The 15,579-nt window shown below is 35.4% G+C and overlaps 2 protein-coding genes across 5 annotated transcripts in view; one reads left to right on the forward strand and one right to left on the reverse strand.

Annotated features, from left to right (window-relative positions):
* Positions 1 to 11,440, reverse strand: part of LOC145989435 (katanin p60 ATPase-containing subunit A-like 1) — a 40,883-nt gene extending 29,443 nt beyond the window's left edge. For all 3 annotated transcript variants that reach the window (XM_083124778.1, XM_083124777.1, XM_083124776.1), the window contains exons 1-2: positions 11,155 to 11,440; positions 1,574 to 1,649 (exon numbers count right to left, since the gene is read on the reverse strand). In XM_083124778.1, coding sequence (XP_082980904.1) covers positions 1,574 to 1,584 — 11 coding nt within the window. In that variant the 5' untranslated portion in view covers positions 1,585 to 1,649; positions 11,155 to 11,440. The remainder of the gene's footprint in view (positions 1 to 1,573; positions 1,650 to 11,154) is intronic.
* A 384-nt stretch (positions 11,441 to 11,824) lies between these two features.
* Positions 11,825 to 15,579, forward strand: part of LOC145989437 (uncharacterized) — a 34,504-nt gene continuing 30,749 nt past the window's right edge. For both annotated transcript variants that reach the window (XM_083124779.1, XM_083124780.1), the window contains exons 1-2: positions 11,825 to 11,960; positions 14,778 to 14,899. In XM_083124779.1, coding sequence (XP_082980905.1) covers positions 14,889 to 14,899 — 11 coding nt within the window. In that variant the 5' untranslated portion in view covers positions 11,825 to 11,960; positions 14,778 to 14,888. The remainder of the gene's footprint in view (positions 11,961 to 14,777; positions 14,900 to 15,579) is intronic.

The following is a 15,579-nucleotide window of genomic DNA, read 5'->3' on the forward strand; positions in this document are numbered from 1 at the left end:
CATCGAAGGTTGGGGGGAGGGGCAATGCCACCCTGCCCCCTGTGTTGCAGTAGGCTCGCTGCCATTGTTAGTCAACCTTATTTTGCACAGTTTGTCTGCTCGACTAACCTTGTATTAATGTGAATACCACACCCCCCTCCCCCTTCATCCAAACCGATTCTAAAGGCATGTGGTGGTGTTTCATTTCAACCCTATCGCCGCGATCACCACAGGTAGGTGGAAACTATACATAATTATCCTTAACTAAAAATCAATAACAAGTCAATCAAACGATACGATTCCCCCATTTTTGTGTGAAGATATATACAATTGGTATAAAATTTTGTCCCCCCAAAAATATTCCCATAACACAGGCATGTCATGACCCCCCCCCCCCCTTCCCCTTCCTGTGGGCACCCCTTTCTTGAACAGCAACATACTTATGTTTGCTCAATATTGAATACATTCGTTACTGCAGTTTGTATACCAAATAGCATAGAATTACATGATTACTACATTATTACAATAACACAACTATTATGTTCTATATAATAGTGGGCAGGTTCAGCGGCAATTACAAATGTGAATTATTACATGTATTCACATTTTATTTATAAAAGCTGGACAAAACCTGAAAAAAAAACAAAATAACGATTAAACCCACCTGGGCACAGGTGGGTTGGTTTTTTTTAAAATGTTTTTTTTTCAAACCCTGATTACTAGAAAATGTTAACCAAGTTTGTTTCTATTAAGAATGGGACAGTTTAATTGGTACTCTATCAGTATCGGCCAATCCAATATCTATAAATATCTTATTAGTGCATTATTCTGCCATTTTATTACGATTTTTATGAACATAAACTTAGTCTCCATCCCCTACTTAAAAAAATGTCTAAATTATGCAGTTTCTTTGCATTGCAGTCATCTGGTAACATACATTTATTAACCTGTAAGAACAAACGTATGGGTAAAAATTACCCAACCGATCTTGACATATATTTTTTGATCACTTTCGATGAGTACGTTCTCAGTACCTTTCCAGTGAACCATTCCATGTCTGGATCTAGAATCGGCTGTTAGTCAGTTCCTCTCTGAGGGCCATAGAAACATTGCCTGGGTAAATATCACCCAAGGTATACTCATACGTTTCAGTTTGGCATTTCAACATGTTCAAATTTTTCTAATTTTTATCAATTGCGTGATGCACACACTGTTCACCTTTGTATTTCCAATAGCTTCTCTATGCTCCATCACATACCTTTATTATAATTATTATTATTGGTGGTGGTGGTCAATAGGAGTCAAACAAATTTAACTCAAAGCCATTTTCCATTAATTTTAGCAACATTATCTGTTGAAGTTACTGATAAACACTTGCTTTCTTTGTAGAAGAAACTGTTAAGGAAAAGTGTTGTGAAGCAGGTAATTTCACTGACAGTGAGAGTGTATTTTAACAGAGAGTATTAGAATTCATTTGTCTGTGATTTTAATGGTATAATTCTGACATAAAAATATTACACCCTAAAGATCCTTTCAGCCATGTATGCAGATATTTTACATGAATATCAAGAACACAATAATTTGTATCTCTTACCTTCGGAACATTTGTGTATCTTCAGTACCGAGCTCAAAAACGTGTCAAAATTTCTGTTTATTAGTGAATACAAAATCTGAAAGTAAGGAAAAATACATTACTAATTACTTACAAATATTCTAATAACTTGATAACAATGAAGTAATAATTTGTGTTATTTCTTTCTTCTAATTGATGGCTGTCACAAAAAAAAAACACATTTCTTATAATATTTTTGGAGAACACACACTTGCTTTGTCAAACATGTATCTCAGTTTAATATAATACTTCTTTGTAATGATAGAAGAATTTTAATGTATAGATCATCATGTAGCAAATTCACATGCAACAAGATAGCCTGGAAGAATTCAGGGGCAAATCCATTGAATCTGACAAAATGTATTTTTGTCTCTTGACTTGGAAATGTTTTGTTAGTAGGGTAACTTTGTTATTTTTCACAAACTTTGTGATGCTTGCAAAATGAGGTCATTGAATATATGTAATAGCAACCCATGTGCAAATATATGGGAATATTTTTGTTGTTGTTGCATTTGTACAGATGACAAAGTAGTTGATAAAGAGAAGTGCTTAGCACAGAAAATAGGGTAACACTTTACTATACCGGAGATGGATTTCTTCAAATTTACAGGAGAAAGTACAGTCATGTTCAAAACATCTGTCGCATGGATTTTTTCTAAGTCCAACGTCTTACGAAATTATGTTGGTAGCTCTGAAACAAGGAAGTGTTGTGAAATATACGATCCTCCAATCAGAGTGAAGTTCGATTAGTAGGAGCAGGAGGCGTGACTCACGGTCTTGTCCACAGGAAGTTCAACCAATGCAGCATTTCCAAATATGAGATAACGTCCCCATTGGTTAAATATTGTTTCAATAATGCGAATTGGCAGAAAGATTGCGCAAAAGTTTACTTTGTCGTTTTAATTGCCTTTAATCGTTTCAAATTAGTATTAAATTGTCCCAATTATAGTGCACGAGCTTAATATAATGTATTCATGCATGTGTTTGACAATCATAGCTATATCACTCATTAGAACAATTTTCACATTGTTTTCACTACGTGAGATGACATTTCATTTACATTTACGATAAAATAGTGGTTTGGGTGTAATAACAGTTTTCATTAATTAATTTAGAGATGCATTTTTATTTTTTGAGTTAATGATTAGGTTAATTCGTTATTTCTCGCAAAAAGAGGGAACCACAGCTGAAGGAAAATACACAACTTGTATTATTGAGGTCAAGAGTTCGTTTTAACATACTTTTTGCACACATAGGCTAATCACGACTCGGGATACATTTAAATTGGAATCTGAAACATTATGCGACCTGACTGGAACTCGGAAAAGGACACACTGATTAAAAGACGTCGATACATTACCACTTGGTCTGGCGAACACCAATAATAATGAGGGGTTGTGGGAGTGGGAGAGGGGTGACGGAAAGTAGAAAATAAATAGTATTTTTGGGGGTATTTAATGTTATATTTATACACATACAAACCAAAGAAAATATTTATTTTGATACATGTGTGTGGGGGTGGGGAAGGGGGAAAAGAGAGGGACAGAAAGATATTGGGAGAGATGGGACGAAGAGGTGATTGTGGAAAATGTTTCATTTGACGTTCAGTAATAAAAACAATCAAATCAATGATGATTATCTTATAAATACCATATTTAATGTAAATTTGTTTTAAAAATGGGGGCGGGGAGCTGTTTGTTTTACGCAGTGCAGGATAACAAGTGGAGACACATAGTGGTTCGTATCTCACTTTAAACTGTAGGTCCAGGCCCCATTAGCTTATCTGTGTATAACGTGGATTTAGAATTCAGTAGGAAATAACGTCGCTCTAGCATTTTGGATTTTAGATGCGTTGAGACCACTAAAATTTCCAATTCTTATAATAAGAAACCTGTCCTCATATCCATTTTGAAAGAGAGAGAGTTAATTGTATAATCTTTCGTTGTTAGTTTCAAAGAAGACTAATTCAAATAGTAACAATGGGAACGTATAAAGCTTACGAAAAGATTTTGCCACCGTGGGGATTTGAACCTACGACCATTAGAGTGACAGCCCAGTGCGAAAACCACTACCCCACGAATTCGTTCCTTCTTACAGCATGATTATGAGTTAAGACCAATTCGTTCAATATGCATTAGAAATGTAATCCCCACTCGCCTCTTTATAAACAACACACCCAAACGTTCCTTTGTAGCAAATGAAATAAAGGTGGTATGAATGTCACAAAACATTTAAGCAAAATCTACTATATTTACGACGCAATAGTTTTACATGGAGAGGCTACAGCTTCGAAAATTGAGGTTGTGACGTGGCTTCTTTTAGTGGTAGGGTAGATATTCGTATGACAAGGTTACAGCGTGCACTAGCCAGTAATTTCCGAGAAAGAAACTTCAATTTTTTTTATGATGGTAAATTGGTTCAGTGATAGGCTATCAGTATTACACGCCGAAGATTATAGGTTTGACTTCTGTTCGATTACCCCTATTATTATTATATATAGCAACTAAGTATTGTATTTAATTAATAATTTAAAGAAATAAAAATGTTATATATATATATTTTAAAAAATAACACTCCTTTCTAATGATTTTTCAATGTTACTTTTGAAAGTAATTTTTCAGAATATGTTTTTGAATTTATCATCATTTTACTAGAATTGGCATAAAAATTATCCATATGTCATATTCGACGAAATGTCATGTACAGCGAAAGTTATACATTTTTATTTTAGGGAAAATTATCAAGAAACAAAACAAATAAATACTATTGACATCCTTTTGTGAATAGTATTTATTTTACATTATTTTTTGTTCACCATGCATAGTTGTATTCTTGTAAAAAGCATGAAAAACATTATATTCTCTACATTTCGCAAAGCAAATAATATACGAATTTTCGTAATAAGTAAAATGCAATAAATATTTTTTCGGTTTAATAAGAAATAAAAATCGCAGAGTTAACCGAACGGTGAATCGAACACAGAATTGTACAACCCATAAAATGCCTTCTAGCCTTTGCAATGAAGTGATGTAGATTCAAGTAATAAAATTTCATGCAAAATCGCACGTTATAAGATTGTTCAAATATATTAAATCAATGTGTCCATAAGTTATTATACTGTCAGCCATTTGGCACATCTCCTTACAAAATCTCAGCACATCACCATTCACTAGTTAATCGAATTGAATATTGATTCACTTCACAGTTCAATGTGCAACAATAATTTTGACTCATATCACGTGAGATGTAAACTCAATTCAATTCTCTCATTGTATGTAACTTGTATGTTGAGCTCATGTAGAAATATCAATTATGAGCTCTAAGCTAAATTTGTCGCTACAACTCTTGCGTCTCGCTGCCAGACATTCTACGTTCCTGTTTGCTCCAGGTCACTTCTGCAATTCATTATCATTGTTTTTACCTCTGTTTCATTCTCATCGTCGTTATAAACCTACATAATTTCTACTGTTTACAGTAGACAGTATCTACTGTTATCAATTGTAGGACTCTACTGTGTCTCTCGGAAATCTACTCAAAATCAATGATTTCCTACTGAACACTTTCAGTAGGCCTAATGTGTAATTACAGTTGAGGAACTACAAGTGAAATATTCTCTTCAGTACTACATGTAATATTGCATGTAGTGTGTTTGAATTTGAATTTGAATTCAAAATTTTGGGTGCGTCAGCACTTAGGCTATTTTGAACCTGTCACTTTATACGGGGTCCAGCCCCTTACCAGAACTAAAATAACATAACTGTAATGTCGTGTTGTAACTAACATATTAAAGTATTGTGAATTCGGTTAAAAGCTGAGGCTGTAAAGAGGCACTCAGCACCCACAAGGACCAAACACAGGACAACACAGAAACTGAAGTCCAGAGTCCAGAGTGTACTATGTGGAAGCAACAATTGGGTGTAGGGGAAGGTGGGGGAATGGCGCTCAGCGGGCAATGGCGCTCACCCCTCTGTAGTCGTTACGGAGGGTGTTATTGAAGAGTAACCTGTGCTGACATCTAGAACCCAGTACTATGAGGCACCAAACAAAAGGCGGCACATGTGGAGTTGACTTTTAAGAAGCAGGGTGCGAAAAACGAATTTGTCATATTTTCTTATAAAATTGGGAAGGAAAAAAGTGCAAGGTAAGTAGATGGAACGTTTAAGCTAGAGTCTTGAAAATTTTACAGATATAATAATAGTATCTCCTGTTTATTTCTTAATTATTATAAAGTAAACATTTGAGGTTCTTCATGAGACGATAAACAAATAACATAATGTGGCGCCTATCGGGTAATGACACTCACGCTGTTTGTGATGGGAACATGAAGGGTGCAAACACGTTTCTCATAATAAGCGTCCCATGTGTGCATTTTTGTGCAAAATTGTGCTTAATTTAATTTGTATCTGCATATTAATAAATATAAGTACTTAAAGATATAGTTTCTGTATAGTACAAAAATTGTATTGATTAACTGTTAGGATTATTACTGAGTGCCATTACCCTACCAATAGGGCAATTGCGCTCACACGCACATTGTTACTTTTTGACGTTTACAGATATAACTATTAACGACAGGGAGCGAAGTGATACACAGAGATGTACTACAAACATTGCTTTTTCAATCCCACATTTTCTTTTTGTTTCACTGCGTACAGTTTCTGAGATTTTTAAAATGTCCCTTAGGTGGTCGCAATTCCCCCACTTTCCCCTACATACTTCTTGGAAGGTCATCCCTTACACCCTTGCAGTGTGTTTAGCTGTAAATATAACTTTTTATTCCTCCTCACTAACAATTTGTTTTTATATCTATTTAAAATTTAAACCAACCGCACTTCCATGTAGTACACCCTGAACTGCATTTTGCAGATTAACGAGGCTCTGGTGACTGGACCCACTGTTAGTATAATCTTTGTAGGACTGCGTGTGTGTTGTCCTTGTTTGTGCTGACTGTCTGTCGCTTTACAGGCTCAGCTTTTAACCCAGGTAAGGATATTTTAGTTTTCAGACACGGTTTTATTTTTGTCATGATAAGGGGCTTGACCCCGTATAGCGTGATGGGTGTAAAATACCCTAAGTTTTCAGGCACACAAATTGTAATTCAAATTTAAAAAATCTTAACATAGATGTTTCAAAACACCTATTGATCTACTGAAACCAGTACAGTAGAGAAACTGCAAGTGAAATTAATTTATTCAGAATAGTGTATAATATGTTAAGTTTAATATTTTGGCTGTAAATATTAATTTCATACCCCTTTATTATTTTTTGTATTTATATCTCTTTGAAAATCTGAACACAGTAGATGTTTCAAAACACCTATTTATCTACTGAAAACAGTAGACAAAAGTTTCATTGGAGTAAGTAGGAAAGAGTCATGAAATAATACCCAAAGAAGTCAACCATTATGAATTAATGTTACATACTTTTTTTTATTTCACTTTCCAAAACCTAGGAACTCGAAATAATACATGGCATGCAATTTGCTAGACAGTCTGCTTTTCTGTGATTGATTCGTCGTGCCCAGTCGGGGATTACTTCCGTTCAAGGTAAAAGGGGAAGGGGAAGAAATCCACCACAGTACCATGACGTATGAAGTAACATGTTCACAGGCATCCAATACAACTGATAAGGGTTCACCTGACCTTGGAAGTGTGGGAAACACGTTTCACGCTGGTTTCCAGAATGCTGTGGCTAAATCTGGAACTAACAGTGGAATAAGAAATAGTTTGTAACCTTTAACAATGACATTTCACATTTACAAAATATGAGATATGTAGACTTTGATTTATTTATTATAGTAGACGGTAGAGAATTACATACCACAAAAGTCAAGTTCTAAATTCCAGACATCAAAATCTACTCTAGGTTGTAAAATACATTTGTGATAGACAGCAGATAGGTTAATAAGGTTTACAAGATTGCTAACGACTCTTACGACAAATGTTCAACGAAGGTTATTGAGTGAGAAAATGGGAAATTGTTAAAAATAGCGGCCAAGTTGAGTGAAGATCGAAGGTTCGAATCTCTTATAGAACTGGCTATTTCTTGACACTAATTTTTGGTGCATAATATATTTAATGTATTGTCGACATTTATAAGAAACAAAATATGAAAACTCTCCTCCTTCGTAGCATTGCGGTCTAAGACTCTGTGCTTTGGACTCCGACTGCAGTGGGACGGCATGGATTCGAGTCGTCCTGGGTTCTCGGCCTGTTATCTATATAGGACCGGTGGCAACCCACCATCTTGAGGAAATTGGGGAGCTACGAGTGACTGGTGTAACCTGGTTTCAGATATCTTCTATAACGGCTGAGGGTTCGACGTGCTGACCAACGTCATCTCGTTGCCAGTTGAAGATAACTCTAGGTAGGATTGTGAAAGGGAGACTGACAGTCGGGAGATAGCTCATGGCCTTTCGAGGTTTTAAAATATGAAAACTATTCCTTCCGTAAATTTAATTTCTCGTCATTGTCACGTGACATTTCTTTTCAGTATGACTCCTGCAATACTAATTAGTTCCTAAGTAGGATAATGAGATGGACAGAGAGATATTAAATTATGAGTTCATTGTTTAAAAAATAAGTATTAACACATTTTTATATTCACATACCTCTTTACAAATTCCTGAGCACGTCACTACAAATGAACCAATCTAGTCCACACTAGAGCCTTGGGTTATCGATACCTATAGGGTATCCTACAATTACAGTCAAACCACAACCTCAATTCTCGAAGCTGTACCCTCTCCATGTAAAACGATTGCGTCATAAATATAGTAGATTTTGCTTAAATGTTTTGTGACATTCATACCACCTTTATTTCATTTGCTACAAAGGACCCATGTAGCACACAAAGGTTGGGCCAACGTTGGCGATGTCCGCCTTGCTATCAATCTCCCAACCAACTATTTCCCAACGTTGGCCCAACTACAATGGGTGTGTTGTTTATAAAGAGGCGGGTGGAGATTACATTTCTAATGCATATTGAACGAATTGGTCTTAACTCATAATCATGCTGTAAGAAGGAACGAATTCGTGGGGTAGTGGTTTTCGCACTGGGCTGTCACTCTAATGGTCGTAGGTTCAAATCCCCACGGTGGCAAAAACTTTTCGTAAGCTTTATACGTTCCCATTGTTACTATTTGAATTAGTCTTCTTTGAAACTAACAACGAAAGATTATACAATTAACTCTCTCTCTTTCAAAATGGATATGAGGACAGGTTTCTTATTATAAGAATTGGAAATTTTAGTGGTCTCAACGCATCTAAAATCCAAAATACTAGAGCGACGTTATTTCCTACTGAATTCTAAATCCACGTTATACACAGATAAGCTAATGGGGCCTGGACCTACAGTTTAAAGTGAGATACGAACCACTATGTGTCTCCACTTGTTATCCTGCACTGCGTAAAACAAACAGCTCCCCCCCCATTTTTAAAACAAATTTACATTAAATATGGTATTTATAAGATAATCATCATTGATTTGATTGTTTTTATTACTGAACGTCAAATGAAACATTTTCCACAATCACCTCTTCGTCCCATCTCTCCCAATATCTTTCTGTCCCTCTCTTTTCCCCCTTCCCCACCCCCACACACATGTATCAAAATAAATATTTTCTTTGGTTTGTATGTGTATAAATATAACATTACATACCCCCAAAAATACTATTTATTTTCTACTTTCCGTCACCCCTCTCCCACTCCCACAACCCCTCATTATTATTGGTGTTCGCCAGACCAAATGGTAATGTATCGACGTCTTGTAATCAGTGTGTCCTTTTCCGAGTTCCAGTCAGGTCGCATAATGTTTCAGATTCCAATTTAAATGTATCCCAAGTCGTGATTAGCCTATGTGTGCAAAAAGTATGTTAAAACGAACTCTTGACCTCAATAATACAAGTTGTGTATTTTCCTTCAGCTGTGGTTCCCTCTTTTTGCGAGAAATAACGAATTAACCTAATCATTAACTCAACAAATAAAAATGCATCTCTAAATTAATTAATGAAAACTGTTATTACACCCAAATCACTATTTTATCGTAAATGTAAATGAAATGTCATCTCACGTAGTGAAAACAATGTGAAAATTGTTCTAATGAGTGATATAGCTATGATTGTCAAACACATGCATGAATACATTATATTAAGCTCGTGCACTATAATTGGGACAATTTAATACTAATTTGAAACGATTAAAGGCAATTAAAACGACAAAGTAAACTTTTGCGCAATCTTTCTGCCGATTCGCATTATTGAAACAATATTTAACCAATGGGGACGTTATCTCATATTTGGAAATGCTGCATTGGTTGAACTTCCTGTGGACAAGACCATGAGTCACGCCTCCTGCTCCTTCGAATCGAACTTCACTCTGATTGGAGGATCGTATATTTCACAACACTTCCTTGTTTCAGAGCTACCAACATAATTTCGTAAGACGTTGGACTTAGAAAAAATCCATGCGACAGATTTTTTTAACATGACTGTACTTACGCAAATCATTTTCTGTAGCATTGTTGATGTTTGGGAATGTAGTTTTGATCCATTTTAATGCTAATGCATGTGGTTTTCTATGAAAATCTATTTCCGATGTTCTATTGCTGCTGCCGCCACGATGTTGTCCATATATGCTAAATTGAACGAAAGGAATGCTAATGGAACCTAACCTAACAGGCCTAACCTAACCTAGTAGGCATACCTCGTCCCCATGATGGTTCGTGGGGCTATCGTGAATTTTTGGGCTAACGTCAATGGTTTTTGGGGCTACCTGTGGATGGTTTGTGGGAAATAAGGAACAACAGTAAGTACTCGTTAATGTAAGAAATAGACATTATTTTCGTTATAAATTCATTATTTCACCTAAAGAAATGTTCTGCAATGCAGAAGAGTACGTTAGCAATGTAAAAAATTGTGAAATAAATCATTGATAGATGTCTCCGGTATAGTAAAGTAGTACCGAAAATAGGACATCATTTGTCTGAGAATAATGCAAATGAAATAATAAGTAATCTTCTCATGGATCATGTAAATTCTCCTCTTTTGCGATAACACCTTTAGTGTCTTATTATGTTAATACTCATTGAATGTTTCTATGTATGATTAATTTGAGAATTTTGTTCTCCTCGATTCCATGGAATCTCATCCAAGAGTGTTTTATGAAGAGTATCAGGTAACCTAACCCAACCTATTAAAAAAAATGTGACAATGTAATGAAAGCACAGTATGTGTTATGTGGTAATTTCCCAAAACCTAAAACTGGCTCAATATATATTTTTATTTATTCCATTCTATTTTGTTTATTCACATGGAAAACATCAGAAAATACTTAGAGAGTAGGATAAACAACATATATTAATTCATTGTTTGTATGTGTAGAGACACACAAACTTTCCATGTCACACTATACTGTTCAAAATAAGCATTCACAAAAAACTACATGGAACACACACAAATGTAAATATTGCCTAAAATGTATTATGATATTTACATCTGCTATTTAGACTCGACAGATTGATTCAATATGTCATGAGTAATTTACTTGTGTACCGTCAGTACTTACCAATAAAGTGTTCCTAGAAATGAATTCTCACAAATATGCTTCACAAAATATCACCAAAATCACTTGCTAAAAGTTAAACAAATACTTCAGGAATCTCCCCCAAATGGTTAAATTGATACCCATTTTCTTTTATCTGGTTCAGTTGTCAAGGAGCTGCCTATGTAATCATGTTTTATTTACTTTCCTTCCATAATGATCATTATCATGTTGAGTAAATATGTGTTTTCATGAAAAAGATGATTAAAAACTAAGTCTAATAATGCTTGCATAGGTGCATTTAGCTACAAACGAGTCCTGTCTAATCTAGTACTAAATGTCTGTGGCTTTGTGGATTACAATAAGGTTTAACCATGTACTGCAGGAGCATTTTCATTGGCCATTATCAAATGTCATTTTATAACACATTTGCATCAACCTGAATCTGAATTCAACTACAACTTTTATTATTTTTTTTGCCAGTTGTTGGCATGACCATTCACCATTTGAAGCTAATGTTGTTTTGCTTTGTTTTCCAAATTTTAGAACTCTGGCAATATTAAGAACTGTTTCCTCATCTATCAGCCATCTTTACCAGCCTAAAACTTGTTTGTGTTTTCTAGAAATCTCTAATTTTTATGCTTGCATGCCCTACATAGTTATTAGGTATGGTTCGAGATTATTTTTTGTGGGATATGTGTTCATTTGTTTGTAAATTCGCTCTGGCAAAATACAAGGGATGGGCTTATTTTATTTAAATTCTTGCCTTGTATAATTTTAGTGTTCTTTAGTTTTAATGAAATTCTTTGGAAGTTACAATATATTGATTGGTAAGTTACAAAATATGTGTGATGCAATTTAGTTCTTTCTGCTATCTATATGCACACAATTAGAAACAGTTGATATTTTTACAATGAATTTTACACACAATTATAATAAAAATAGTTCCTATATTTTCAAATTCCATAAAGGGCTGCGATGAGGTAAAAATAACTGACAACTAGTACCAGAGTAAAAAGTTGTGTGCTGACACAATTGCAGTGACGTGCGGTGAAGTCGACACTTGGGGTAACAGTCAGTGGCGTGATCAAGTGGGTTGGGTCCACATCCCTCCCCCCTTTAGGGCCCAGTATTTCTAAAAAAGAAGAATGTTAATAACAGGAAAAGATTGCAAAATGATGAATGAGTACTAAAAAAAAGTACACGTAACCCCCACCCACATTCGAAAATAAAAAACGATTTGATTTGATTCTAAGCCAGAGATCCTGGGTTCGAATCCCGGCTTGGCCATGGGTATTCTTTGTGTGTGTCCCTTCATCAATTTTATCGTACCAAAAGTGGTGGAAAACGAAGTAAAATAAACCAAATCAATCAATGATTTGATATCATTTTTGTTACTTAGCGTCGCTTTTTTGTCACATTTGGTTAATTGTGAAGATGATACGATAAAATTAATGAAGGGACAAACACATGCCCAGGTCAGAGTTCGAACACGGAACTCCTGGTGTCATAGTGCACTGTGATAATCACTCCTCCATGGTTGGTTGATTTGGTGTTTTAAGTAAACTTTGTGCACAGAAACAAAACAGGTAACAAAACACAACACACTTTTTTGTAGTTTCTTCAATGATATTCATTTGACTTTTTGAGTTCCAAGTTATTTCATTATTCACTGCAACACATAGGACAAGAATGCGCACTCATCATGGGTTCAAATCCTGGCCTGGATTGTTCATATGAGGTTCCTTCATCAATTTCATCATATCATCACTCATCCTCATTTTCGCAATAACCAAATGTGGCAGAAAAGCAAAGTAAAATAAACTAAACCAACAACAATAAAAACCAAATAAATACATCCGTATTTATGACTGTTAGAGGCCAAGAGTAGTATATTTAAATAAAACTACTAAAACGAGAGTGAGAGAGAGCCTGAGCACATATTTGTAATTTAATCATTATATATTCCATATTTGAAAAAGAAAAAAAGAAAGAAAGCATAACATTATTGTCTGCACATAACACGTTCCCATTTCATAAATAATAAAACTACATACCATGTTATACATATATATTGTACAACATGTAAAAGGTTGTGTAAATACAGAGAACATAAGTACTGCAGAAAATTTTACCCTGAGTTCTTTAGAAGATTTACAAAAAAATCTATGAGAAACCAATCCCCTATCTGTCCTATAGGAGATAGACTGGGGGACCTGAAAGCCTGGGTTTTCAACCATTGCAGCAGGGGGGAGGGGGCAAGGGAGGTTGAGTTAGAAATCTTCGTTTTCCTTCGGCCGGCCATTTCTACCTGGAAACTGGTCAGGCGGAGGAAGAGCGAGCTAGGGTATCCAGCCAGCTTTGCCCGCAGATCACACCGATGGACGAGAAGCGCATGTAAAAGAAAGTGTTGCATATGAATTGTGGCTGTAACAAGACAATAAATATTGTGATTTGAATATAATTTGAGATGTGAGATTGATTGATCTATCTCTGCTAGACTAGCTACTCCTCAGTGCACGTCACTGAACAATTGCTCATCGTGATGCCATAAGAACCAGATAAATGGATGATATTCAACTTAATGTCATCATACAGTGCTCTTCAGGAAGAAGCAGCATGAAATCAGGTAAAAAGATTCTCATGTGTTAAGGAAATCATATGAGAAGTGTTCTTACAGCAAGAAAGTTTGCGATATTTTATATGCACACATTCCTCATGTGATCATGATAATCATACCTTGAACCACTGCAAAAATCAAATGCACAATGTTTATCCAGCATGTTTTCAATGCAGATCTGATCTGTTTGCCCGAAATGTGATGGTGGAGCATGATTTCACGCAATGAATTGTGATGGAATTGTTTGCTGAATGTCATCCATTGATGGTAATGTATTAAGTTTCTACCTAGGTTCCAAACTAGAAGCTTATGAAAATAGCAAGCAATGTTTTATTGCTTCACAATGTGCAGCATGCACAGATTTTATCAAGAGGGAAGTAGGAACGGAGTGTGGATGTGAGTTTTCTGTTAGTAGTAGCATGATAAGGGAGGATACCTCCCCTCCCCCATGACAAAGCTTTCCTAAAAAAAATGCATCAAATACATGAAAAGGTAGTATAATATAACACTTGACCATTGACCATTTTAATATTTTAAAAATGTAACAGCCAGCCAATCTCCGTGGTGGAGTGGTTACCACAACATGCTGTGATGGCAGGGGTCCCATGTTTGACTCCCAACATGGGCATGGATGTTCTTTTTGGGTGTCCCTTCATCATATCATCACTCTCATTACTCATCCTCATCTTCGTGCTTAGCCAAAACTGACAGAACATTAAATAACAAATATCAAGTCAAATAACACTTGGTCATTGCCATAATTCTCCCGACAAAATTACTAATGTGTATGTTCAACATTTTTTCATGTACCAGCTCCCCTCCCTCCAATCTTTTTAAAGGATGTTTAAAGCAATTGTGGCATCTAACTGTATCAACCTTCCTTTGACACACCATGGTTTTAATCAGTAACATTTTACCTTCTCTTTTATTTTCAATATATCCAAAGTAAAATTAATAAATTATTGTAATTTCATTTTTCAATCAATGTTTTAGATATAGGCTAATCATATGTCCGCTTCATTTTTAGGTGTCTTTCTTCCTAATTGTAGCTGGTTTTGACTGAATTCAAGTTTAATTTATCACAGAACAAAATATAAATTCTTATTCTCTCTCCTTGGATTTTAAGAAGAACGGCTCAATGTATAACAGGTATGATTAATGTAAAGTAATGTGTACGTAAACTTGTCAGGTGTGTGAGCAGGTCTGTTAGAAGTGGATTACAACCTTGAACCTCCATTTCTAAAGGGGCCACCACTGGGTAAAGATGCTTTGAAAAGGCTCACAAAATGGAAAACAAGTGGTGTGCCAAAAATATAAAAAAGTTATATGTTAAATTATGTAGGGGCTCATGATGTTGTTAAACCCAGGCCTCCACATATATAAATGTGGACCTGTGGGTAAACACAGTCCATGGTTTGCATACGTCAAGTGTACTATCACCTATGTTTGTATTATCCTTCAACTATTGACTTCTAAAATATATAAACTTGGCCTTATAACCATATGCAGTGGCATTATCAAAGAATTGGTATGTTGTTGCACCACTAGATGGCTTTGGTTATGCAAGGAGCATGACTATAAAGTATGAAAGGTCGCAGAAGAGTGAGGCTCTGGAAGGAAAATCACTTCCTACTGATTAGCCGAGGGTATCGCACTTTAAGTTGGGTTTCTTCTTCCTAAAAGTCAAAATGGGCAAGTTAAAATGGAACAAAGACAATGGTTTAGTATTTTTAAGTTGTTTTTTGTGGAGTAGTTAGTTGTGTAATTTTAGTTAATTCAAAGGACTCTTTGTTCTGTTTTAAGGTAGGTCCTCTGCCAAAATTGACTAT

The sequence above is a fragment of the Lepisma saccharinum genome, chromosome 6, assembly GCF_977018435.1.
Source record: "Lepisma saccharinum chromosome 6, izLepSacc3.1, whole genome shotgun sequence".
Lineage (NCBI taxonomy): Eukaryota > Metazoa > Arthropoda > Insecta > Zygentoma > Lepismatidae > Lepisma > Lepisma saccharinum.